Genomic DNA, 25,724 nt, shown 5'->3' with positions numbered 1-25,724 from the left:
AAGGGAGAAATGTGCATACAGGTGGAACCAGTTATCACACGGATACTCAGAAAACATTTCCTCTTTGTTAGATGTTTTTTTAAATATAGCTTTACTTAAATATAATTTACCTACCAAAAATTTCACCCAGCATTAAGGGTATGATTCCATGAGCTTTGGTCTAATCCTCACCACTACTTTCCATCACTAAAAAGCTCCGATTCCCATTGGTGATCAATCTTCACTCCCAACCCCAGTCATCATTATCTGATGTCTACATTATCTGTTTTTTTTTTTTTTTTTTTTTTTTTCCCTAGAAAGTACATACCAAGAGAACCAAATGATATGTGGCCTTTTGTCTTTTTTTTTTTTTTTTTCCCACTTAGCCTTATGTTTCTGAAGTTCACTCCTATTGTTACATGTATCATAATTCATTCCTTTTTATTGTTGATTAGTGTCCCCTTGGGTCACATGTTGTTTATCCATTCATCTCTTGATGAACTCCGGACTGTTTCCAATGGGCTTTTTTGGGAGGTGGGGACCATGATGAATAATACTGCCACAAACATTTATGTATAAGTCTTCTGTAGGCATATTTTAATTTCTCTTGGGTAGATGCTGGGTAGTCCTGGAATTGCTGGGACACATGGTTGAATATATATATTTTTTAAAGTTCCAGGGAAGTGCTAAAGTGAAGCCATGTTAAGCTTAATCTTAGAGCTGCAAGAAGATAGTGTGAAGTACTGTTACAAAGTCAAGTGGTGGAGATATAAGCACGGAGATGCCTAAATGCATCTATAAGTTCTGATTTTTTTATATTCTACCACCTCCATGTACTTTTATTCTTTTCAAGATAACAGTACTTGGTAGTATCGAAGGATTTGAATTTTAACTTCTTGCTGATCTGACAGCATCAGAAAACAAGGTTGTCCAAATAAGGGAATTTTCCAGCTAACAGAAATATTTTCTCTCTTATTCAAGGACTTAAAAATTACAGAAATTGTGTATACATGGATTACAAAATAAATTTCCTTTGTAAACTGCAAAAAACCTTGATTTTTAAAATATCTAATGTCATTATTCTAGAAATACATCACATATCACAGAGTGATATCCCCTAGGAAACCCTGGCTGTCTAAGTTCTTCTGAACAAACCAAAGATCACCTGATGCCATCTGGACCCAGTCTTTGGGTGACTGATCACCCTACTCTGTTCTAATGAGATTTGGCCTCTACCTGTCCTCAGCTTAAATCAGGTTACAAATTCAGCTCACCATGGCTGATATAAAGGTAAACAGGCCACGTGACGACTAAGGAATTCTACTCTAGGTAAAATGCCTGGATATCCTGCCGCAGGTTGCTCAGGAGACTTTTCCAGAGGGATCTAGTGACATCTTGAAAAACCAAGGTTATCAGGTTGGAAGGATCTCTGCAGGATGAATTATTTCAATCTCCATCAAAACAAAAGGCTACTAGAACTTTCATCCTGTTGAACCAAATGGAAACATTTATTTTCTCACCAACTATAAGAGAGGTTTGAGAAATATAGTCTTTGAGGCAGCAGTGTAACAAGAAAAAAATATGTATATTTTAAAATCCAAGTGCTCTGGACATACATGAGGAGAGTTCAAGAAATAAAATGGTGGTTTCCAATTTTTCCTACATGCAAAAAGTACTTAGAAATCTTTAGAAAAAAACTGATGCCTGAATCACCCACTCCCTTAATTCTGATTAAACTGGTTTGGGATGCAATTGGGCATCAGGATTTCGTGAAAGTCCACCTCCTGGGCCCTATGAATCTGATAAAAGATATCCTGCCTCACACCAAAAATACACTGAAATTAAAATTCAGACAGCACTGCTAACACTCCTCTACTGGAAAGCCTTGCAAGTGTTCTACGTTCTACCTAAATTATAACCTTCACCTGGGTGCAACAACATCTTATGTAACTTTAGTCCAACTATCTCTTCAAGTGTTATTTGCCAAGCAGATCCCAGGATGCCCCATCTCATAGCTTTGCTCCTGCCCCCTTTCCCTGAATAGCCTGTCTTCACCCTCAGCTCTCTTGAGTGTTTCCTGAAGACTTCAAGGCCCATTTCAAATGCCACCTCTTCTAGGAAGCCTGTCTGATCTTCTCTGTCAGATTATATCTTGTCTGTGCTCAGGGCACATTCTTTTCTTCCCCCTGAGTACCCTGCAAGTCATGCTTTACACTGTTGACATTCATTTGTCTATCATACCACTTTCTTCTTTTCCTGACTTTTTCCTTTTTGTATAAGAAACGGAGTTAGCAGGTGAAGGAGCAGAACCTAACTCACCCCTAAGTCTAAGGAGGAGAAATGAAGAGCTGAATTTTTGCCACTGGTCACCCCTGAAACAAACAGAACTCTTGGGGAATTCATCACAAATGAAGACAAGCTACACCTTCCAGGGTAAGGAAGGCAGGTGAGAATAAACAATGCACATCAAGAGAGACAAGATTCACAAGACCTAAAGAGACAGACTCCAAGAAAGTAGTCTAAAGTTGGGAGAAGCTGAGGTTCATCTGTCCTCCCCTGTTGTTTACAATGGTAACAGAACACCATAGGCCTAACACTTGGCCTGGGAACCCTCCCTAAAACATGCATCCTCAAAGAGAAACCACTGATACTTCAAGTTTTATGCAAATTTCAATAACGAGAAATATATTATAAATACTCCTGCAAATAAAAATCAGGTTAATTTTCAGCTACACTGAAGTGTATGATAATTTTAGTTAATGCACAACAAATAGGTAATTGCACCATGTAATAATTCTTAATAAAATTAAAGTTTTCTACTCAGTTTTCTCCTCTATAACTATTACTTGCTCAGAAATTTTACAGATATCAATCTGCCAAGGAAAAAGTGCTTACTGGTTCTAGGGATTCCAGAAACAAGTCTACTTGGAGACGAAAAAATAAGTAGCCAAAATTCATAATAAAATTTAATATAATGGGGCTGGGGTTTGTAGTTCAGTGGTAGAACTTGCCTAGCTCCTGTGAGGCACTGGGTTTGATTCTTAGCACCACATACATACATACATACATACATAAATGAATAAATGTAACATATTCATCTACAACTCAAAAATCTAAAAAAAACTTAACATAATGAACAATGGCTTATCACCTCACATGAGCAAAGGCCCCAGTTAGCACAGAAGTGACTAGGACACTTTGGGGCTGTGACAACCTCCATGGATCTGCAAGGAGAAAGACGTTCCTCTAAAGAATCAATGTTCCCAGTGGGGAGGACAGCGTGCTTTTCAAGGATGGAATGAAGAGCTGTCCTCTCTTTAGCAGTATTAGATGATGGAATTTTAAGAATTTAAGACTCACCAAGAGTTAGGCTAAGAAAAACTGGGAAACTGTAAAGAAACCCTTATGCAGTAACTTTATCCAGTTGGGGCAGATAAATCAACTGGGACAACCTTTCCCATGACCTTCCCACCTCTTTTCGTTTCTTAAATTATTTCCCCAAATTCTCTATAGAAGGAATTCACTCCTTAAATGATGTCTCCTTTTTATTCTCAAGCATCCGCTTAAGAACAGGGAAGAGCCTAAAAGAGAAAAGGACATATGCAAAAGTACACATAAGCTAACAGCTGGAAATAAACCATATACAATGAGCACCAGTTTTTATCCTCTGAGGAAAATCCCATGGTTATTCTAAAACCCCATCACAAAGTGCATCTCTGCAGATGGCAAAAATCCTATCCATAGTGCAAATCTTATAAGGTAAACAATTAAAAAACAATTTTGTGATTCGAAATTTCTTTATAACAAAATGAATTGTCTATACTTTCCCAAGTCTCTTATGTCCCAATATTTTACAAGATAGAATGGTTTTTGCATAGTAGAGCACAGCATCCTGAAGCAGATATAGGTCATGTAAATAATGATTTCACTGGGAGTTAAGCATTTTAGACTGACTGCTATCATTCTTGGCAGGAAGAGACTCCAAGAGCATCACTGGTTGCTGTCTCCCTGGCTTCAGTTAGCCACATAACCCCTGATGGATAGGTTCCAACCCAGTAAGCATGAAAATATCTTATTTTCAAAAACAACAACATCCTAAGGGTGGAGAATCATGACTCTATGCAAGACTTTTAGCAAGGATGTAGACCATAATCCAGGCAGCAGGGGCAATCCTGTGGCTTTTCCCTTTCTTCTGTTTAACAAGGAAGGACTCTGACCTTAGTTACATGGGTTTATGAGCAATTACTTATTTTGTAATAGGAGAAGGTAATAGTGCATGAAACCTGGAGCACTCACCCTTCCAGTTGTTCCTCCCCTAAGATCTGGCGAAGGTTCTTCAGGAAGGACAAAGAGACCAAGGCGTGGGAATGGCGGATCTTCACATAGCCCGTCACCACCTCAATGAGACCCATGAAGTTCTCCAGTTCCGAGGCAATGTTATCTATATGAAGAGGGGACCGTGTCACTAGGTGTCAGGGTGATGTACACACACGGTGTGGAGAGCAATTTGGTGGCATGTCTTGATTTTGGGGAGCCCACTGTGACACTTGAGAGCCAAGCGAACTGCCATCCCCTGTCAAAAACGTTTTCTCCTAGCTTTGATTTTCAAAGGCCACTCCTGGGACAAGGCCTTTGAAGCAGAGGAAAGCAAATTTCTGGGAGGCTGGGTACTGCAGTTCCCAGGCTGATTAACAGAATGTAAAATCATAAATACCAGACTGCCAATTAGCTAAGGCTGACAAATCTAGGGAATGTCTTTTAATATGCTCTGTCAACAGATAGTACTGCCTCCACAGTGCAAGGGCATGACTAAATAAACACTATTTTCTCAGTCTCATTAGAAACTGCCTTTGCTGTTATTTCTAGTTCCTAAGATACGGGGATCTATATTTAAGATTCTATCTTACCAAGACTGAAGGAAAATAAATCAGAATGTTGGCAATAGCTATCTGCAGGTGATTGGGCAGCTCTAACTTTTCTATAATGCTCATGTATTACTTTTATAACTAGAAATCAGTTGGAAAAACAGTTGTCAATACAGATGTAAAAACAATATGATAGAAATGGGAGATTTCCTTTTATCTTTTTCTTCTCATCTTTTCTCACAGTAAACACAAAACAAACTTGTTCAACTTATGTCAAAATTTAATTATGACTATAATGAATTAGGTGTGGTTCAATGAATAGGATTTTATAGGATTTTACTGTGTTATGATTTATGGAGGTTTGCTTAATAAAAAGTTCTGTTTTTCTTTGATTTGACTAAAAAATACAAGAAGAGTATTTTCTTTTTTAAATATACATTTTTTTATTTTTAGATTGCATTTTGATTCATTGTACACAAATGGGGTACATCTTTTCCTTTCTATGGTTGTGCATGATGTAGATTCATACCATTCATGTAATCATACATGTACACGGGGTAATGATTTCTGTCTCATTCCACCATTTTTCATACCTGCCTCCTCTCATTTCCCTCTAAGTAATCTAAAGTTCCTCCATTCTTCTCTCATTATATATCATCATCCACTTATCAGATAAAACATTTGGCCTTTGGTTTTTTGGGATTGGCACATTTCACTTAGCATGATATTCTCCATTTGCATTCTGCAAATGCCATAATATTATTCTTTTTTATGGCTGAGTAATATTCCATTGTATATATATACCACAGTTTCTTTATCCAGTTATCTGTTGAAGGGCATCTAGACAATCTAGCTATTGTGAATTGAGCTGCTATAAACACTGACATGGCTGTGTTATGCTAATTTTAAATCTTTTGGGTATAAACCAAGGATGGGATAACTGGGTCAAAAGGTGGGACCATTCCAAGTTTGCTGAGGATTCTCCAAACTGCTTTCCAGAGTGCACTAATTTGCAATTCCACCGGCAATGTATGAGTATGCTTTTTCCCCACATCTACATCAACATCTAGAGAATAAGACCTCATATTTAATGGCTTTCCAAGGGAAAATAAGGGAAAAATTAAAGTTGAAAGACAAGAGGTTGTTTGTAGTTGATGTTTTAAGGACAGGATCTGAATTTTGAGGTGTGGGGTAGGAAGCCCCACATCTTTTAGTTAAGGCTTGGGAACCCCCTTCTGACAAAGATATCCAATCAGCCTAAATCCAAGTGATTTCCTATGTTGGACATACTACACCATTCTGCATGATCATGTACTGATTCCTTTTTAAAGAACTTCTCCATAAATTTAATTCATAAACGGCATGTTCTAGTAGATTGAAAGTAAATTAAGAAATATACCAAGAGTAACAAGAACACAACTGTAGAAGAACCATGAGGAGTCCTAGTTGTGCAGAACAGGATTATCTCCATAGTGGAGCAGTGAGTGGGTTGTGAGAACAAGGGATATCAAAAAATTCCAAAGAACCAAACCAAAACTGATTTGTGCTATCTCTAAATTGTAAGAAAACAAATACTATGGAAAAGTAAATCTGCAGAATAAAATTATTAGTCATTTCTGTTTCTTTAAACTTTTAGAAATTAAAAAAATTTTTTTTAGTTGTTGATAGACCTTTATTTTATTCATTTATTTTTATGTGGTGCTGAGAATGGAATCCAGTGCCTCACACATGCTAGGCAAGTGCTCTACCACTGAGCCACAACCCCAGCCCCTAAAAATTTTTTTACAAAAGGACTTATAAAAATATTTCTTTGAACTGTGAAGTCTTCTTCTTTTATTTATTCTGGCTTACAAAACTATCAGGACCTTGATCAAGTGATCCCAGTGGATTAGGGTATCATTGCTGAAAGCCCTTGCAAATCAAACATAAGAAGGAAAAAGATTGCAAGATAAGTCACTGAGACATGGTTTGACTAAATGCAATTTAGAAATGACTTGTTGGGAATGCCATCTACTGAAAATAATGATGGTTCTACAGGGGTGAGACCAAAGATTTACATATGTGATAACTCAGAATTGCTATGTATCATTTTGGTTCTCAGAAGTAAACTGGAAGATCTATTGTTGTTTTGGACTTAATAAAATTTTAACATAGTATTAAACTCTTCCTTTTGCTCAGTCTCAATATATCCAAGTAACCAAAACTCTTTGGACTCAGAAATGTGTGGATCTGACTATAGCTGGGCTAGCTGAGTCATGCCTCTCTGATCCCTCAGTCTCTCCTGGATTTCATGTGTACTGGTATCTGGGGTCCATGTGTGCTGGTATGTGTTTCTCCTGCGTAAGATATGACTAACAGTGAGAAGAGGGATGACCCCCTTTATAGGAACAAACTGCCAATGGCAAAAACAGAGATTGCCCTTCAATCTGTTTTTTTATCTTTGAGGGACACTCGAAGGAGAGAGGTCAGGTGGGAGGTTTATGCACCATCCTGTTTTTCTAAGCTCATTATTTTAGTTGTAACTCAGAGACAGGTTCGGGAAAAACATCAACATAAGAAAACGAAGACATCCATTCATCCAGTGGGGTAGGATACTTACTGCCTCGTCGGATATTAATGAGCAAATTGCCCTTGAAGATGGTACATCCTTGGAGCATCTGAGCAGAAGTAACAGAATCAATAGTCTTTGTTTTCTTTTCTTCTTCACAGACTTTGGGGCAAGGACCCTCACAAGGGATGCAGTACATGCTGGTGAAGAGTCAAACAAAAACATAGAAATCTTAGTCTGTCTCTTAGCATTAAAAAAAATTGTAAATATAGGCTTTTTAGTTATTAAGGCAAGCATTACAAAAAGCAACTGTTTTGAAGTGTGCAAGTGGTTACGTGGTATCGCACTCTCAAGCCTACCCACAATAAGCCAGTCAAGTCGCAACCAAAAGGGGAAAGTGCCTGCAAAGAAAAAGCATGTTGCTTGTTTCCAGACAAAATGCATGCACTCCATCCTGGAAGCATGTGTGTATCATAGGCTGTTAACTGGTATGCCAGCTGGTTCCATGTGGGAGACACAGACTTGCAGAAAGGAAGTTCTGGGGGCTCTAGAGAATGGAGTTGCTCTCTGATGTCATGGCCTGCACTTGCACACCTGGAGTAGTAGCTGGGAGAGTCAGCAGGGATAGCAAAAGCACTGCAGTGTCTTTGCCACTAACAGGAGTCTTACTCCTGCAGTCAAGTGTCCAGCAAAGCTCAGTGATGGATTAAAAAAAAACACATGGTATAGCACAGATCCATTATTTTCTTGCTAAGCACAACTGAAATTACTTCTCGACAGTATTTTGCAGAAACTTGTAAATTGATCCAAATGTTGTTTTTGCTACACATGCAATAAAAGCCAGGAATTTCTATTACTCCTCTTTGAAATACTATCCTGAACATGTCACAAACTACCAAGAATCAGGGACAAGTAAGAATGGCATTTTTTCTGCTTATTGACCATTATTTGGGAAATAGCAGACGAAATGCTAATCCAGGAGCTGAAGAAACTTTGGGATCTACAGCATTATACAAAACCAGGGCCAGTAAGTTGGGCTGATTTCAAAACAAGATAAATGATACAACCTTATGGGAGATTTGTGTAACAGGATGGTAAGCTGGAGAGTCATTATATTTACATTATTGTTCTTAAATGATCTTTTTAAGACTATATGAAGATAGGTCAAAATATTCAAGAAAAATGGTGCTAAATTATAGCTGTTTTTGTTAAATTCCTTCTCCTTCCACAGAACATTTTATATCTAAAGCAAAGATGCAGGGTTTTGTTTTGTTTAAAAGCTTGCAGGTAAATAAAAGTTCTCTATCGTCTTCCTATTACATGTTGGGTAATGGGTCATGGTTTCCAAAGGGTCCTATAGGAAGTGAACCCACCCAAAGGGGGACAGTTCATCTTCTTCTAAATTCACACTTACCATTCCCATTTACAGCTTCGGGACTAGCTTCCTTTTAGCATTTTTTGTCTTCTGTTGTTTCTAATTTACCCATGTAGCACATAAGATCCTCAACCCTCCCTTTTGAGAAACCTTACTTTAAAATAATTATAGAAGCACAGAAAGTTGCTAAGACAATACAGAGAGGATCCATACAGCATTCACCCAATTTTCTCCAATGTTACAACACTGTACATAATGATAATGAAATATGAAGACCGGGAAATTAACACTGGCACAACATGTATATAGAGTCCTATGTTGTCTTACCACTGTAGAGACTTGTGAAATCCCCACTGGAATCAAGAAACAGAGCTACTCCAACTCTACAAGGATCTTCCCTGTGCTACTAATTCATTTCCCCCACCCCAGTTGCCAACATTCCTAACTCTTAGCAACCACTAATCTATTCTTCATCTCTTTAATTTTGTCATTTTGAGAATGTTATATAAATGGAATCATGCAATATGTCAACATGTGACCTTCTGAGATTGTCTTTCTTCACATAGCACAATGTCCTTGAGATCCATCCAAGCTGCTGTGAATTTCAATGGGCTTTCCCTTTTTATTGTTGAGTAATGTTCCACAGTGTGGATGTACCACAGCCTCCTTCACCATTGACCTATCACAGGACCTCTGAGTTGTTTCCGGTTTCTGGCTATTACAAAAAAAAGGTGAGATGAACAATGGTGTGAATGGTTTTGTGTAAATATAATTTTTCTGGGTTAAATGTCCCATGTTGCCGTTGCTGGGGTTTAAGGTAAGTGTATGCTAGTTTCTCTGCATCTTTTATTCAAATAAAAGATACCCTTTTGTTAAAATGTATAAAACCATTTAGCCCTTAAAGAATGTTTTTGTAAGGAAGTGTTTTGATTATGTATTTATGGATTAAGCTTCCTCAAATTCATCTGGATAGAGAGAATATAAACAGTATTTGAAAAATATTTTAGAGTAAGTGTTAAACAGGTCTCAAAGACTGAACAGGAGTATTTATTATTTCTCGATGGTGTTTTATTTTAAAACAGAAGGGTGAGGGAGACCAAGATGGCGGACTAGAGGGTGACTGCATCTCATGTTGCTCCAGAACTCAGGATTCAAGAAGAGGAGGTATTAAGAGACTCGGGACCAACTCAGAGCTGCCAGGTGAGTCTCTCCTACTGGGCGAGACTACCACGGACTGCAGGCAGCTTCACAGACCAAGGCCACCCAGAAAGAGATTTTCGCACACAGATAGGCTCCCCCGGGCCTGGGCGGCAGGCCAGGACTGCAGGCAGCTTCTCGGAGCAGGGCCGCCCAGCGAGAGACTTCTGTGTACAGCTAGGCTCCCACAGGGTGAGATTTCCCACCGGGTTGGTAGAACTAGAGACCCAGGCCCAGACCAGCTGTACCCCAGCCCACAGTCTAGTCTCCCTTTGGATGACCACCGGTCAACAAGTGGAGGTGCCTCTGCCCACTAGCAGGGAAAGACCCCACCTGAAGGCCACTACCCCTGGAGGGGCAGCTTCCTTGTGGATCACTGCATTATCAAGTTCCTCCAAGACTTCAGGCTACTAAAGGCCAGGAGGTGAGTTATTGGAAATCTACAAGGACACTATAAGTCAAGAGGGGAAATCTGCAATATCTCAGAATTTCACTACTAGAGGGGAAGATACCTGAGCAACATGAGAAAACAAGGGAAGAAAATATTCCAAACAAACCTAGATGTTACATCAATAAAATCCAATGATAGCATGGCAGAAGAAATGTCAGAAAGGGAGTTCAGAATGTACATAATTAAAATGATCAGAGAAGCAAACGAGGAGATGAAAGAGCAAATGTAGGCTTTGAATGATTCCACCAATCAACAGTTAAAAGTGCAAATACAGGAAGCAAAAGATCATTTCAATAAAGAGAGATACTGAAAACAAACAAACAAACAAACAAACAAAAACCCAGATATCCTTGAAATGAAGGAAACAATAAACCAAATTAAAAACTCCATAGAAAGCATAACCAATAGGACAGAATACCTGGAAGATAGAACCCCAGACATTGAAGACAAAATATTTAATCTTGAAAACAAAGTTGACCAAACAGAGAAGAAGGTAAGAAATCATGAACAGAATCCTCAAGAATTATGGGTTATCATGAAAAGGCCAAATTTAAGAATTATCGGGATTGAGGAAGGCACAGAGAAACAAACCAAAGGAATGAACAATCTATTCAATGAAGTAATATCAGAAAATATCCCAAATCTGAAGAATGAAATGGAACATCAAGTACAAGAGGCTTATATGACTCCAAATATACAAAATTACAACAGACCCACACCAAGGCACATTATAATGAAAACACCTAACATACAAAATAAAAACAGAATTTTAAAGGCTGTGAGAGAAAAGAACCAAATTACATTCAGGAGTAAACCAATACGGATATCAGCAGACTTTTCAACCCAGACCCTAAAAGCTAGAAGGGCCTGGAACAACATTTTTCAAGCTCTGAAAGAAAATGGATGCCAACCAAGAATCTTATACCCAGCAAAACTTACCTTCAGATTTGACGACAAAATAAAATCCTTCCATGATAAACAAAAGCTAAAAGAATTTACAAAAAGAAAGCCTGCACTACAGAACATTCTCAGCAAAATACTCCATGAGGAAGAGATGAAAAACAATGATGTAAATCAGAAAAGGGAGGAATTACCCTAAAGGAATAGCCAAATACAGGAAAAAACAAGTCATGTCAAAAAAAAACAAAAATGAGCCAAATGACTGGGAATACAAATCATATCTCAATAATAAGCCTGAATGTTAATGGCCTGAACTCATCAATCAAAAGACAGACTGGCAGATTGAATTAAAAAGAAAGATCCAACAATATGTTGCCTGCAAGAGACCATCTCATAGAAAGAGATTCCCACAGACTAAAGGTGAAAGGATGAGAAAAAACATACCATGCACGTGGACTCAGTAAAAAAGTCAGAGTATCCATCCTCACAACAGAAAATGTGAACTTCAAGCCAAAGTTAGTCAGAAGGGATAAAGAAGGACATTTCATACTGCTTAAGGGAAGCATAAATCAGCAAGACATAACAATCATAAATATCTATGCCCCAAACAGTGGCTCATCCATGTACGTCAAACAAATCCTTCTTAATTCCAGGAATCAAATAGACCACAACACAATAAGAGTAGGTGACTTTAACACACCTCTCTCCCGACTAGACAGGTCTTCAAAACAAAAACTAAACAAAGAAACCATAGATCTTAATAACACAATCAATAATTTAGACTTTTAACGGACATTTATGGAATATACCATCCAACAAAGAGCGAATACATTTTCTTCTCAGCAGCACATGGATCCTTCTCTAAAACAGACCATATGTTATGCCACAAAGCTAATGTTAGCAAATACAAGAAGATAGAGATACTACCTTGTATTCCATCAGATCATAATGGATTGAAATTAGAAATAAATGACAGAATAATAAACAGAAACTACTCCAACACCTGGAGACTAAATAATACGCTATTGAAAGATGAATGGATAACAGAAGACATCAGAGAAAAAATAAAAAAATTCTTAGAGGTAAAGGAGAACAAAGATACATCATATCAAAATCTCTGGGACACTATGAAAGCAGTTCTTAGAGGAAAATTTATTTCATAGAGCGCATTCAATAAAAGAAGAAAAAAAAATCAACAAATAAACGACCTAACACTACAGCTTAAAGCCCTAGAAAAAGAAGAACAGAGCAACACCAAAAGTAGTAGAAGACAGGAAATAGTTAAAATCAGAGCTGAAATCAATGAAATTGAAACAAAAGAAACAACAGAAAAAATTGACAAAAAACAGCTGGTTCTTTGAAAAAATAAACAAAATTGATAAACCCTTAGCCACACTAACAAAGAGAAGGAGAGAGAAAACTCAAATTACTAAAATTCGGAATGAACAAGGAAATATGACAACGGACACGAGTGAAATACAAAACATAATTAGAAGCTATTTTGAAAATCTCTACTCCAACAAAATAGAAAATCTCGAAGACATCAACAGCTTTCTAGAGACATATGAATTACCTAAACTGAACCAGGAGGACATACACAATTTAAATAGATCAATTTCAAGTAATGAAATAGAAGAAGTCATCAAAAGCCTACCAACAAAGAAAAGTCTGGGACCAGATGGGTTCTCAGCTGAGTTCCACAAAACCTTTAAAGAAGAGCTCATTCCAATAGTTCTCAAAGTATTTCGTGAAACAGAAGAGGAGGGAACCCTCCCAAACTCATTCTATGAAGCCAATATCATCCTGATACTTAAACCACACAGACACACATCAAGGAAAGAAAATTTCAGACCAATATCCTTAATGAACATCAATGCAAAAATTCTCAACAAAATTTTAGCAAATCCCATACAAAAATATATTAAAAAGATAGTGCACCATGATCAAGTGGGTTTTATCCCAGGGATGCAAGGTTGGTTCAACATCTGGAAATAAATAAATGTCATTCACCATATCAACAGACTTAAAGTCAAGAATCACATGATTATTTCGAAAGATGCAGAAAAAGCATATGATAAAATACAGCATCCCTTCATGTTCAAAACACTAGAAAAAATAGGGATAGTGGGAACATTCCTTAACATTGTAAAGGCCATCTATGCTAAGCCCATGGCCAATATCATTCTAAATGGTGAAAAACGGAAAGCATTTTCCCCCTAAAAACTGGAACAAGGTAGGGATGGCCTTTCACCACTTCTAGTAAACATTATCCTTGAAACTCTAGCCAGAGCAATTAGACAGAACAAAGAAATTAAAGGGATACATATAGGAAAAGAAGAACTCAAACTATCCCTGTTCGCTGATGACATGATTATATATTTAGAGGAACCTGGAAGTTCCACGAGAAAACTTTTAGAACACATAAGTGAATTCAGTAAAGTAGCGGGATATAAGATAAGTGCTCATAAATCTAATGCATTTTTATACATAAGTGATGAATCTTCAGAAAGAGAAGTTAGGAAAACTACCTCATTCACAATAGCCTTGAAAAAAATAAAATACTTGGGAATCAATCTAACAAAAGAGGTGAAAGATCTCTACAATGAGAACTATAGAACACTATAGAAAGAAATTAAAGAAAACCTTAGACAATGGAAATATCTCCCATGTTCTTGGATAGGCAGAATTAATATTGTCAAAATGGCCATACTACCAAAATGCTATAGAGATTCAATGCAATTCCAATTAAAATCCCAATGACGTACCTTACAGAAATAGAGCAAGCAATCATGAAATTCACCTGGAAGAATAAGAAACCCAGAACAGCTAAAGCAATCCTTAGCAGGAAGAGTGAAGCAGGGGATATCGCAATACCAGAACTTCAACTATACTACAAAGCAATAGTAACAAAAACGGCATGGTACTGGTACCAAAATAGGCAGGTAGATTAATGGTATAGAATAGAGGACATGGACTCAAACCCAAATAAATACAATTTTCTCATACTAGACAAAGGTGCCAAAAATATGCAATGGAGAAAATATGCAAATGGTGCTGGGAAAACTGTAAATCCATATGCAGAATGAAACTAAACCCCTATCTTTTAACCTGCACGAAACTCAACTCAAAATGGATCAAGGACCTTGGAATCAGACCAGAGACCCTGCATCTTATAGAAGAAAAAGTAGTTCCAAATCTTCAACATATTGGCTTAGGATCAGACTTCCTTAACGGGACTCCCATAGCACAAGAAATAAAAGCAAGAATCAATAACTGGGATAGATTCAAACTAAAAAGGTTTCTCTCAGCAAAGGAAACTATCAGTAATGTGAAGAGAGAACCTACAGAGTGGGAGAAAATTTTTGCCACTCATACTTCAGATAGAACACTAATTTCCAGAATCTATAAAGAACTCAAAAAACTCTACTCCAAGAATATAAATAACCCAATCAACAAATGGGCTAAGGAAATGAACAGACGCTTCACAGAAGATGATCTACAAGCAATCAACAGATATATGAAAAAATGTTCAACATCTCTAGTAATAAGAGAAATGTAAATCAAAACTACCCTAAGATTCCATCTCACTCCAATTAGAATGGTGATTATCAAGAATACAAGCAACAACAGGTGTTGGCGAGGATGTGGGGAAAAAGGTACACTCATACGTTGCTGGTGGGGTTGAAAATTAGTGCAGACATTCTGGAAAGCAGTGTGGAGATTCCTTAGAAAACTTGGAATGGACCCACCATTTGACCCAGCTATCCCACTCCTTGGCCTATACCCAAAGGACTTAAAATCAGCATACTACAGTGATATAGCTACATCAATGTTCATAGCTGCTCAATTCACAATAGCCAGATTGTGGAACCAACCTAGATGCGCTTCAACTGATGAATGGATAAAGAAACTGTGGTATATACATATACGATGGAATATTACTCAGCCATAAAGAATAATAAAATCATGTCATTTGCAGGCAAATGGATGAAATTAGAGAATATTATGCTAAGTGAGATAAGCCAATCTCAAAAAATGAAAGGGTGAATGATTTCGCTGATAAGCAGATGATGACACATGATGAAGGGGGTGGGGGGCAAGAATGGAAGAAGGAGGGACTGTATAGAGGGAAAAGAGGGGTGGGAGGGATGGGGGGAGGAAAAAATAACAATGAATCAAACACCATTACCCTATGTAAATGTATGATTGCACAAATGGTATGCCTCTACATCATGTATAGAGAAACAATATGTATCCCATTTGTTTACAATAAAAATAAATTAAAAAAAAAACAGGGTAGTTCTGTAGTTTTGAACTATAAGAATGGGCAGGAAAATAATGGCTCAATTCTTTAAGAGCACACTGCAGTTAAAGAAAACACAACATTGCAAACATATATTGTTCTCACTCTGACTCTGCACTGGTGCCTGCAGAATGACTGAATGCCTGGAGAGGTAGAATAAGAAATTACATGTGCAGGTCAAAGATGACACTGCACCGAGTTCATGGACCAGCTATCCCTTTTCTGACCCCACCCAAGGAAGAAGGTGGTGTCTGAATTGTAGCTGAGCCTTTACAAGGCATCAGGCACTGCTTGAGGACCCCAAATATGCATTGATAAAGTCCTTTTACAACCTAAGGCTGTGCTATAGTTTGGATTCAGAATTTTCTGTTGAAGGCTTAGTGTTTGAGGCTATTGGGAGGTGGGAGAAACTTGAAGATGTGAAGACTACTGAGAGGTCTTCCATTCACTGGGGAGACACCCTTGAAGACAATAGTGGGACCCAAACTCTCTCCCCCGCTCATTTATTTTTTATTTTTAAAAATATTTTTATAGTTGCCAATGGACATTTATTTATTTATGTGTGGTGTTGAGAATCAAACCCAGTGCCTCACACATGCTAGGCAAATGCTCTACCACTGAGCCACAAATTCAGCCCACTCCCCTGCTTATTTTTTCCTGGCCACAGGTCAATGGCTTTGCTCCACCACATGCTCCTTGCCACAGGCCCAAAGGCTACTGGCCAAGTAACTATGGATTGAAACCTATAAAACTGTTAGCCAAAGTAAACTGTCTCTTATAAGTTGCTTATCTCAGGCATTTTGTTACAGCAATAGAAAGCTGGCTAATACAGGCTGCCAGTAAAATGTGGTAGACTTTTTGTTTCTTTGTTTGTGGTGCTGGGGATTGAAACCAGGGCCTTGTGCTTGGAAGGCAAGCAACCTACCAACTGAGCTATATCCCCAGCCCTAGACTTATTTTTGATATAATAAATATATACATACTTTTGACTTATTGGAGTTCCTGGTCCATTTATCATTTAGAAGGAGTTAACTTTTTTAAGTACTACAATGGTCATAGAAATTAAAACAGGCAGAGAGTTGTTTTGTAGCTACTCTTATGAAAGAACATGAATTTTATCTTTGGTTTGAATGACAGCCTGCAGTAGGAACAGTATCACTAAATATTACCCTAGAAATAGAAATAGAACCCTCTTTAAAGACCTGCTTGAAGAAAAACAAAAATAAAAAACCTATTTCTTGTAGTTTGCAGAAACAGACTGCAGAAAATATTATACTTTAACGTAATGTTTATATTTGTAATGGTATTTTGTATTTGTAGAATATTGATTGGCTGCAGTTTAGGGAATCAAATCCAGGGCCTCATATATGTCAAGTATGCACTCTATTACTGACCAATATCAATAATTCCCTAGTTTTATTCTGAAGAATCCAGAAATACAAGGGTCTCTAGGTGTTTATTGTGTAGGAGTCATTAAGCCCATTAGTACAGAACTTTCCCAAAAGTTCTTTGCTCTGCTGCAGAGGAGGGAATTGTAACCCCAAACTTCTATCTTCTTTTGCTTCCAGAGTTATAACACTGTCATTTGTAAATAAGTCTAATTTCTCATTTTCAAAAACATAAACAAGTCTACCAAGTGGTTGCACATAGGAGGAATGTCATTTGTTATAAGGAATTCTGCTTCCCAAGTGAAATCTCAAAGTTCAGGAAGGAAAATGAGGGCTGGAAAAACCACTGAGGGAGTCAGAAGACAAAGGGGGTGAGAGAAAGAAGGTGTGGATGGCAAACAGTTTACTTGAAGCTACTGCTTACTCTTAGCAGCTGCTAGTTCATGCACAGGACCTACGCCTGCCCTAAGATGTACTAGGCCTCCTTATGGGCCTGAAGGATGCTGGTGGGGACATTTCTTCCCCCTTATACTCCCAAAGCATTCCCTCAGTTAGTGTTGAGTAGCAATCTAGGAAGGAAAATCTAAAACCACAGTCCCCTATCTCTCAGGTAGCAGTGTGGTAAGTGTACAAGGAGAAGTGAATTAATTCTAGGCACCAGAGGCAGGAAGTTAGGTACTTAATTTCAAATGGTTAGGCAATATACTTTTAAAACAAAACATAAATTGAAAAAGTAAAACACACACACATGCATGCACGTGCAGTTGCACCAACTGCTCCCAGATTCTCATAAAAAATGTAAGTTATATCAGACATCTCAAATGGACCCAGCTGGGTTAATGTCTGTAAAGTCCTGCTAAGATGTGGCAACTGGCAGAAAGCACCCTTGGTAGCCCCCAGGACTTGCGATGGACACTGACCTCTGGGTGCCGTTGCGGATGAAGCCCGAGGGACACTCCTGCATGCACTCGCCATCGTGGATGACAAAGCCCTCTGAGTCGCTGCTCTCAGCGCTGAGGATGTTGGCACAGAAGTCGCGCTTCACACAGCGCCATCCCTCGAATCTGTAGGTGTCCGGCGGGCAGGCAGGAACGCACACGCCCTCGTAGAAGTAGTGCCGGCAGGCCACGCAGGCCGTGTCATTGTCGGGTGCGTGGCAGCTGCCCAAGCACTCTGGGTGGCAGCACTCATTGTTTTCGGTGCACGCCCGCTTTCCGCACACGCTCGGGCACACTGTGGGGACAGAGGAGAGTGTGGTAAGAACCAGCAGGGCCAGTGCAACAGCCTGCTGCATCACCCGCTGCTACCACCCATCTGCTACCACAGATGTGCTGGGGAGGAGGCAAGCACATGACCTTTCATAACATCCCCACAAAGAGAATCACTGTCCTTTCATCCAGTATTGGAAGTGAAGACAGCAATGACAAGTTTCAAGTCCAGACTCTTTTATGTATTCCTTGTTTGGAGCCACTGGCTTCTAATGACCTTGATCCTCCTCTTTGCTCATCTGTAAAATGGGGGTGAGAAGGTGGACTGAGGCCCAGGTGAACAGGGGGAAGCCCTCCAGGAACCATAGGGTTTATCAGTACTTTAAAGGCATGATGCTGTCTTACATTTCATATATGGCAATACCCCCTTACCCACTTGGATACTCCAAGACCCCCAGTGGATTCCTGAAACCTTGGATAGTACAGAACCATATATATATGTATGTATATGTATACATAAATGCATACACATACACACACACATATATACATATACACACTATGTTTTCCCCTATACATACATAGCTATGACAAAGTTATTATACATTAGACAAAACAAATTAATAATAACTAATCATAAAACAGAACAATTATAACAATATGCTATAATAAAGGTTATTTGAATATGGTCTCTCTCTTTTGAAAGAGTCAAGATAAACAGTATTTTTAGAACATGGAAGTGAAACCATGGAAAGTGAAACCACAGACAGTGGGGGGACTCCTGTGTGTTTCCTCTGAAAACACTTCAAAAACCTTCATGTGCAGACATGCTTATTTTTAAAATAATTAAAGCACAGTATAGGAAGGATGGTGCCACTTGGGTTTACAAGTAGCTTTAGAAGCTAGTTTTTGCTTGTATTACATAAAGTATTTACCTTGAATAAGATACTTAGAACCCAATCTACTAGGTATCTGAAGTCACCTTGTCAAATGGTCACTGGCAGGTCCCTGAGCCCAGGGGACCACGGGAATTTAGAGTACATATCCCCTACCCTCTCCTCTCAAGTCAAGAGAAAGCAGTGCTTAATGACTACAGATTCACAATTCACATCCCAAGGAGATGAGCTGGCACTCATTTCCATAACAGTGCTGTAATGATCACACTCTATGAGCTGTTAGCCTTACTCGTAAATAAAGTATAAATCAACAAAATATTAAATCTGTTTTGCATTATGTGTGTCCTACTTTTTCCTTGAGTAGGAAAACAATACAAAATTACTTAAAATATGTATATTTTTGACTCTGATGTGCAACATTGAGTGAAGGTTCTAAATATTTTTTTCTAATAAAAATACATGCTTGAAAACAGTATCAGAGATCACAGATAAGAGTACAAAGAACATGTAAGTCCATCTGCCCACATATGGCCCCTTTATTATCATCTCCAGTGGATCCTCCCAGACAGTCTCTCGTGCATGTTTATGGACATACAAAGACAAAACAAGGACCAAGTCATTCAGAAAGGATGTTTTTGCCATTATAGAGAGTGAATCTCACAATTATTTAACTTTAACATTCCATTCCATTGTGAAGTCTTCGATTATCTTCTATTACCATCATGAGTATTCTCAACATTTCATTAGGCTCAATTTCCAGGATGGACCTTGCTGAGTCCAACCTTCCTCTGGAAAGTTTACACTAATTTACAAACCTATTAGTTGCATCCAAGAGTTCCTGTTTCACTCAAACATGTGGATTTAAAAACTTGGGACATTCAAATAAATACTGAAGAAAACCAATAAATGCTCATGATATTGTCAAGTTTAAAATAATCTTGCAACTTTCTCCTTTGAAATCAGTTTGCAGCAAGAACATTAGTTACTTTCCACTATTTTTCTTCTTATGCTTATGCTCTTTGGTAATTTTTAGTTGGGTATATTGCCATGCCGCTAGATACTATATCTCCCAGCCTTCATTGCAGTTAGAACTGGCAATGTGTCTTAAGTTCTGCCTAGTGAGATATAAACAAATACTCTGATAGAAACTTCCTGAAGAACGCCTTAAAACAGAAGGCATGCCCATCTTCCTCCTCGCTGGTTGAAATGCAAAAATAATGCAAGGAGTTCATGCAGCCATTCAGAACTATGAGGCAGCACTTTCAGAATGATGGAGTGAAATAAAAGAAACTCTGTCCCTAACACTGAACTGCTTACTTCTAGACTTCTTTAGGTAAAAGGGATATAAACTTCAATCTTGTTTAAAAGACTGCTGTTATACGCAACTAAACTAACCCAACCAAGTCATTCCTTTCAAGTTATATAAAGGAGAAGAAGAAAACCATTCTTTTTTTTTTTTTTTTTTTTTTTTTTTTTTTTTTTTTTTTTCGGTACTGGGGATTGAACTCAGGGCCTTGTGATTGCAAGGCAAGCACTCTACCTGCTGAGCTTATCTCCCCAGCCTGCAGAAAACCATTCTTGTTGGTTTATGTGTGTCATTTTGTTCATGACATCTGGCTATTTTTAAAAAACTCACCTATCCAACAAATAACAAGGAGTTAATTATTTGTGATCACATAAAAAATATGTTGCAGGAGCTCCTAAAATATTGATATATATATATATAGTCAACCACGGTGATTATTTTTAAGAGTATAACATGGATTTAATTTTAAGCCCTAGCATATTTATAGCAAACACAAATACACACTCTCTACCATCTCACCTTTCACTCAAAGACATAGAAAAATAAAACAGATTAAATGGCTAATTTCAAATATATCCATTATGGAGGTCACCTCAAGGCTCAAGAGCTAAAGAAACATTGATAATGCATATCCTGACTTCAGGTTTTTATACTAATAACAATACAGGTCCATCTATCCTTTATTTATCCATTTAGGTTGAGCATGAGCTGAACCTGTGTGCCAGACAGATGTACCTATGGATTAGTGGCAGTTCCTGTCCTCGGGGAAGGCATAGCACACCAGGTGAGTAGAAGTGAGTGAATGTGCATTATGGTTCTGGGAACCCTGGATGTCAGTTAAGATTTGCAGAGGTGATGAGGCTGGAGCTGAAAGCAGAAAGATGAAGCGGACAGGAGTAAAGACCACCACAGATAGCATCGCATGTAAATGCTTATAAAAGTAATGAAGTTTCTGTGATGGGAGAAATAGGTGCTCATGGCAAAGAGGGCTAGGGAACAGTCACATGTTGCTGAGAGGGAGAAAGGGAACAGCTCAGGGAGGCATTAAAGGTCAAAACCAAATGTAAATATTTGGCTTTCCCAGGATGAGAAAGAAAATAAACAAATAGCCGAAAAAGTACCTGTTAGATATATTTTGCTTTTCCACCACCCCTACCCCTTCCACAGGAAACAACACGTCTGAGCAGGGTGTTCATTGAAATCTCCCAAAGGGATAAATTAAAGGGAACTGACTGCCACAAACGACACACAAGCTGGGGAAGTCAGGCTGGCTCCAAGTGACAGGAGATATTTCCAAAGAATTTCAGAAAAATTTAACTAGTTAAGATCTTTTTTTTTTTTAAAGAACAATTCCTTTTCAAAGAATCCCAAATCAATGGGTTCCTTTATGCTTGCTTAACTGGTGCAAACTGCGTATAAACACACATCTATACTTTGCAGGGAAACAGAAATGGGGTGTGCTGGGGAGAAGAGGACACTATAGGAAGGAGAGGTGACAAACTCCATAAATAAGTGGTGGTTTCATGCAGGAAACTGGTGTTCCTTTTGCTGAAGCACACTCTGAGAGGATTCCAGGAGGCAGGCAGGAGAACACGAGGAAGTCTGGGATTAGAGAGTACTGGAGCCAGCCCCAGAAGCCTGCTGTAAATTTTGTCTCATCTCAATGTATATAAATATTATTAGTGTTCAGGACTATTAAGGGATTTCTTGAAAAGCCCCAGGCAGTATGTCTCGCCAGCAGATGGATGGCTGCTCCACATGAGTGCCAAAACTTAAAATTTAGTATAGTAACCAAATTTCCAATTATGGTGCTATGGGGGAAAGAAAGGGAACCTCTTCCTTGGCTTCCAAGAATAAGGAGCACTCTGAGTGTGATTAAAGGCATCTCGATTTTTAAAAATGAGAGGAAAATAGAAGCTGCTATAAACTAACAAATGTACAGAGGAAAATCAAATTGATTTTGCCCATGAGATCTTTCTATTCCTTGGAATTCTCACAATGACCAACAACAAAACCAAAAGCCTATATCAATGGTTGGAAAAGCTAATGCAATGTCCCACATTGACCACTGAGTAGACTAGATCAGGGTTGTGATCACATAAAAATGAGGCACTACATTTAAAAATTCATTCTTTTTATTTTTTGGGAAGAGGAAAACAAGTCACATATATCCACCTTTCACTCTCTTCCTCCCCAGAGTCCTTGTATTTATTAAATTATTTCCAGGATTTTTAAAAATTTGTTTTTGCTTTTGCCAGTAAATTCTTCAGTGATCTTAAACCCCCCACAAACCATATGATAATAAAAATGCTCTGCTAGAAGAAAAGATGGAAGACTCAATCTCTGCAAGGAACAAAAAATAAAAGGGCCACTTAGCAACATTTTTTTTCTACAATGCAAACAATTTTAATCCCAAATAACTTCTAGAGGATAGAATTAGTTTGTGGATGTTCAAAGAAGATAAAGCTTCTGAATCAAAATACAGTGTAGTTCAGGGATGTCTTAGTTATTCTGGGTTGCCCTAAGTGACCTACCACTTTCCCTATTTTCCTAATGGCCCTGATCATTATACATACAGATCAACTGGTACTAAGTTCAGGAAAGTCAACTGGAGTCTTCAAAGTACATCATCAAGGAGACGCATGGTTCAAAGAAATTCTATGTTTTCTTGTCTTGGAAGGAGAACAACTGACTCCATCTAACACCATTGAAGGGGAAGAAAATAGAGATGAGGGGAGGGAGTAGGGGGCTCTAAATGGATTAGCTGATCACAGGGTGCCCCCATGCTCAGCCAGAAGCCCTCTTAGGGCTGTCTGCATGCTCCTCCAGAGGGCAGCTGGCTCAGGAGAGGGAAAGAGAAGGGTCCTTTATTTCTTTTTCCCCATTGAAGGTTTCAGAAAGATCAGTTCAGTCTGGGATATATCATTTTTTTGTATACATCCAAGTGGAAAATGCCCAGCATACCATTTTATGGATGTGATCAGGAACAGTCTGGGGTGGAAATGCCATGGGGCTCAGTCAGTAGAGATACAGAGAGGGGATTGTGGATGGGGTGGGAAGGGAGATCTGACGATGCCCAGGACAGAATGACAGTGCACACCACCGCTCATGGGGGCCCACCAGTACCCGCAGAAGCTCCTGCTCCTTTAGAATGTCCCATTCCTTTCCAACAAAGTTTCTTAAGCAGATTTTGGTATATGCATTATGACACAAATCACAAGCCTAAGTGATGATAATGATGTATTTGTGGCGTTCTTCTAAGCCTCACAACCATGGTACCAAGGGCCTAAAGACCAAGGGTTAGTCCTTGTTGCTTGTTCTTTGATCCTTGAATTGACCAGAGAGGGAATAAAAAAGTCCTATCTTTGGGGGCTACTCATGATACCTGCATGACCCTTTGCCCCTGAAGATAAAGGCAGACCAAGGACCTAAGGACCCCTTGCAGTTTGGTTGGAAGTTCTAGTTTATTACACAAAAAGTGTTTCCTCATCTGTATGAGCCATGATTGACTGTTGAGAAATTCAGGAAGACCATGGTCACAAACGATGGGGATAGTGTGGCAGAGGCCAGTGCTGCATCCACACAGGCTAGCAGATGTACCATGAGCCTCTCGATTTGATAAAAATAGTCTTCAATCTGCTTTCAGGTTATCCTCTCTCACACATTCCTCCCCACCTCTATCATTCTAAGTACCAGTAAGATAGGTATCTATCCATCACAAGAAGCTGAATGGTGGGAGCATAGGCTTCTCAGGCTCAGAGAGAGTCACTGTATTCCACCCCAGCTTATTGGTTTGAAGCTCTCTAAGTCTGCTATAATGGAAAAGCAGGCTCATTGGAAAATGTTTAAATCCACAAAGTAAAACTAAAAGTGGAGGGAGGGAAATAAGGAGGGAGGGAGGGAAAGAAGGAAGGAGGGAAAGAGGGGTGGAGGATAGGGGAGAGAAACAAATGGTTTTTCTCAAAAGGAAGACAAGAAGAACCTGTCAAGTTCCTGGTCATTGTAAGGAATGGCTAAAGTAAAAGGCCATTGAGCTTATGCTTAGAAATCCCAGGTGATTTCCAAATAAGCTTCTGCCTGGAAAACCATAGCCACTAGGTGGGATCATTTATGCACAGTGAAGGAAAGTTCTTGGACAAACTCTGTTTTAAACATTCAGAAAAGAAAAGAAATCACATTGGCCAATATCATTCCTATTTCTAATGCCAAAAAGAAAACACCTTCTGTTCTGGAAGCCAGATGTAGAAGAGACATCATTGTGAGTTAGAATCTGAAGATACTTCAGTTTCTCTGTTTTAACTAAAAGGAAGGTATGCCCAATCGAAGGTTATAATCAAAGCTTTCGCCAGAGCTTTGGGGATGCCTACAAGGGCACACAGAAAAGTACATTAGAGTACCTCTGTGTGCACACCACAGGTGGTTAGGCAAAGGGCTAGACACATAGGTTTTCAAACTGTTAACATAGCGGTTGAAAGCTCCCATTTTCTCAGGGATCCATTACATACAAAGGAATTCCTCCTTTCAGACTTTGAAAGGCTTTAATACTCAGCTTTGAGTCTGCTTCCTTCTTAATGGGAAGATGCCTGGAGAAGACATCCTTGTGTTAATATGTGAACTTTCTAAAATACTGGAGTACAGAGGGGGCAAGAAGTTACACACTTTCACACCTCACTACTCCATCTTTAACTCTCTTCTTCCCCTTTCATTCCTTCCAAGGTGACACGGGGTTGCAGGACTCCTGGAAAGCAGGCAATACCAGGCAGCCATGTGCATTGAAACTCCTAGAGCCATGGGATCTGCCTGCCCCAGTGCATTAGCAACATGTACTTATGCAGTTACTTTCTCCCTGTCAGCCAATCACAGTTCTCAGAGATGAAAGGAAGTTTGCAGGTCTCTCATATCATGCCAATTCAAAACACTTCTCTATAAAAACCTAGGTGACCTTTCAAGCAGTATGCAAGCAAATTCATTACCTTAGAGGAAGTGCCACTCCATAGCCAGACAGCACTAATCTTGATTCAGCTCCTCCATATACCCAAGGGAAATGGACTTTTCTAGAGGACACATTCTTAAGTCTTCATTAGGTGTCTGATGCACAGGGGAGATGCTGCCTTCTTTTCCAGCTCAGATTTGCAAACATAACCACTCTAGTGTCCTGGGATGTGATGCTGGCCTCTCTCCAAATGCCTTATTCAGTCATAGCTTATGTGACATACATGAACACCGCTATTCTTTAACATGCCCACAAACCTATTCCAATAGCACAGAATTCATGTGAATAATATGGAATATGCTGAGACTAAGAGAT

At 38.8% G+C, this 25,724-nt stretch overlaps 1 protein-coding gene across 1 annotated transcript in view; it reads right to left on the bottom strand.

Moving 5' to 3' along the window:
- The window catches only part of IGF1R (insulin like growth factor 1 receptor), a 325,470-nt gene that overhangs the window by 60,762 nt on the left and 238,984 nt on the right, over positions 1-25,724 (bottom strand). The window contains exons 3-5 of the mRNA XM_079129075.1: positions 17,927-18,239; positions 7,444-7,592; positions 4,276-4,420 (exon numbers count right to left, since the gene is read on the bottom strand). Coding sequence (XP_078985201.1) covers positions 4,276-4,420; positions 7,444-7,592; positions 17,927-18,239 — 607 coding nt within the window. The remainder of the gene's footprint in view (positions 1-4,275; positions 4,421-7,443; positions 7,593-17,926; positions 18,240-25,724) is intronic.

Source organism: Sciurus vulgaris (genome assembly GCF_902686455.1).
Source record: "Sciurus vulgaris genome assembly, chromosome: 2".
NCBI classification, from domain to species: Eukaryota; Metazoa; Chordata; class Mammalia; order Rodentia; family Sciuridae; genus Sciurus; species Sciurus vulgaris.
Note: the sequence above shows the minus strand (reverse complement) of the source record. Positions and strands in the feature narration are given on the sequence as shown.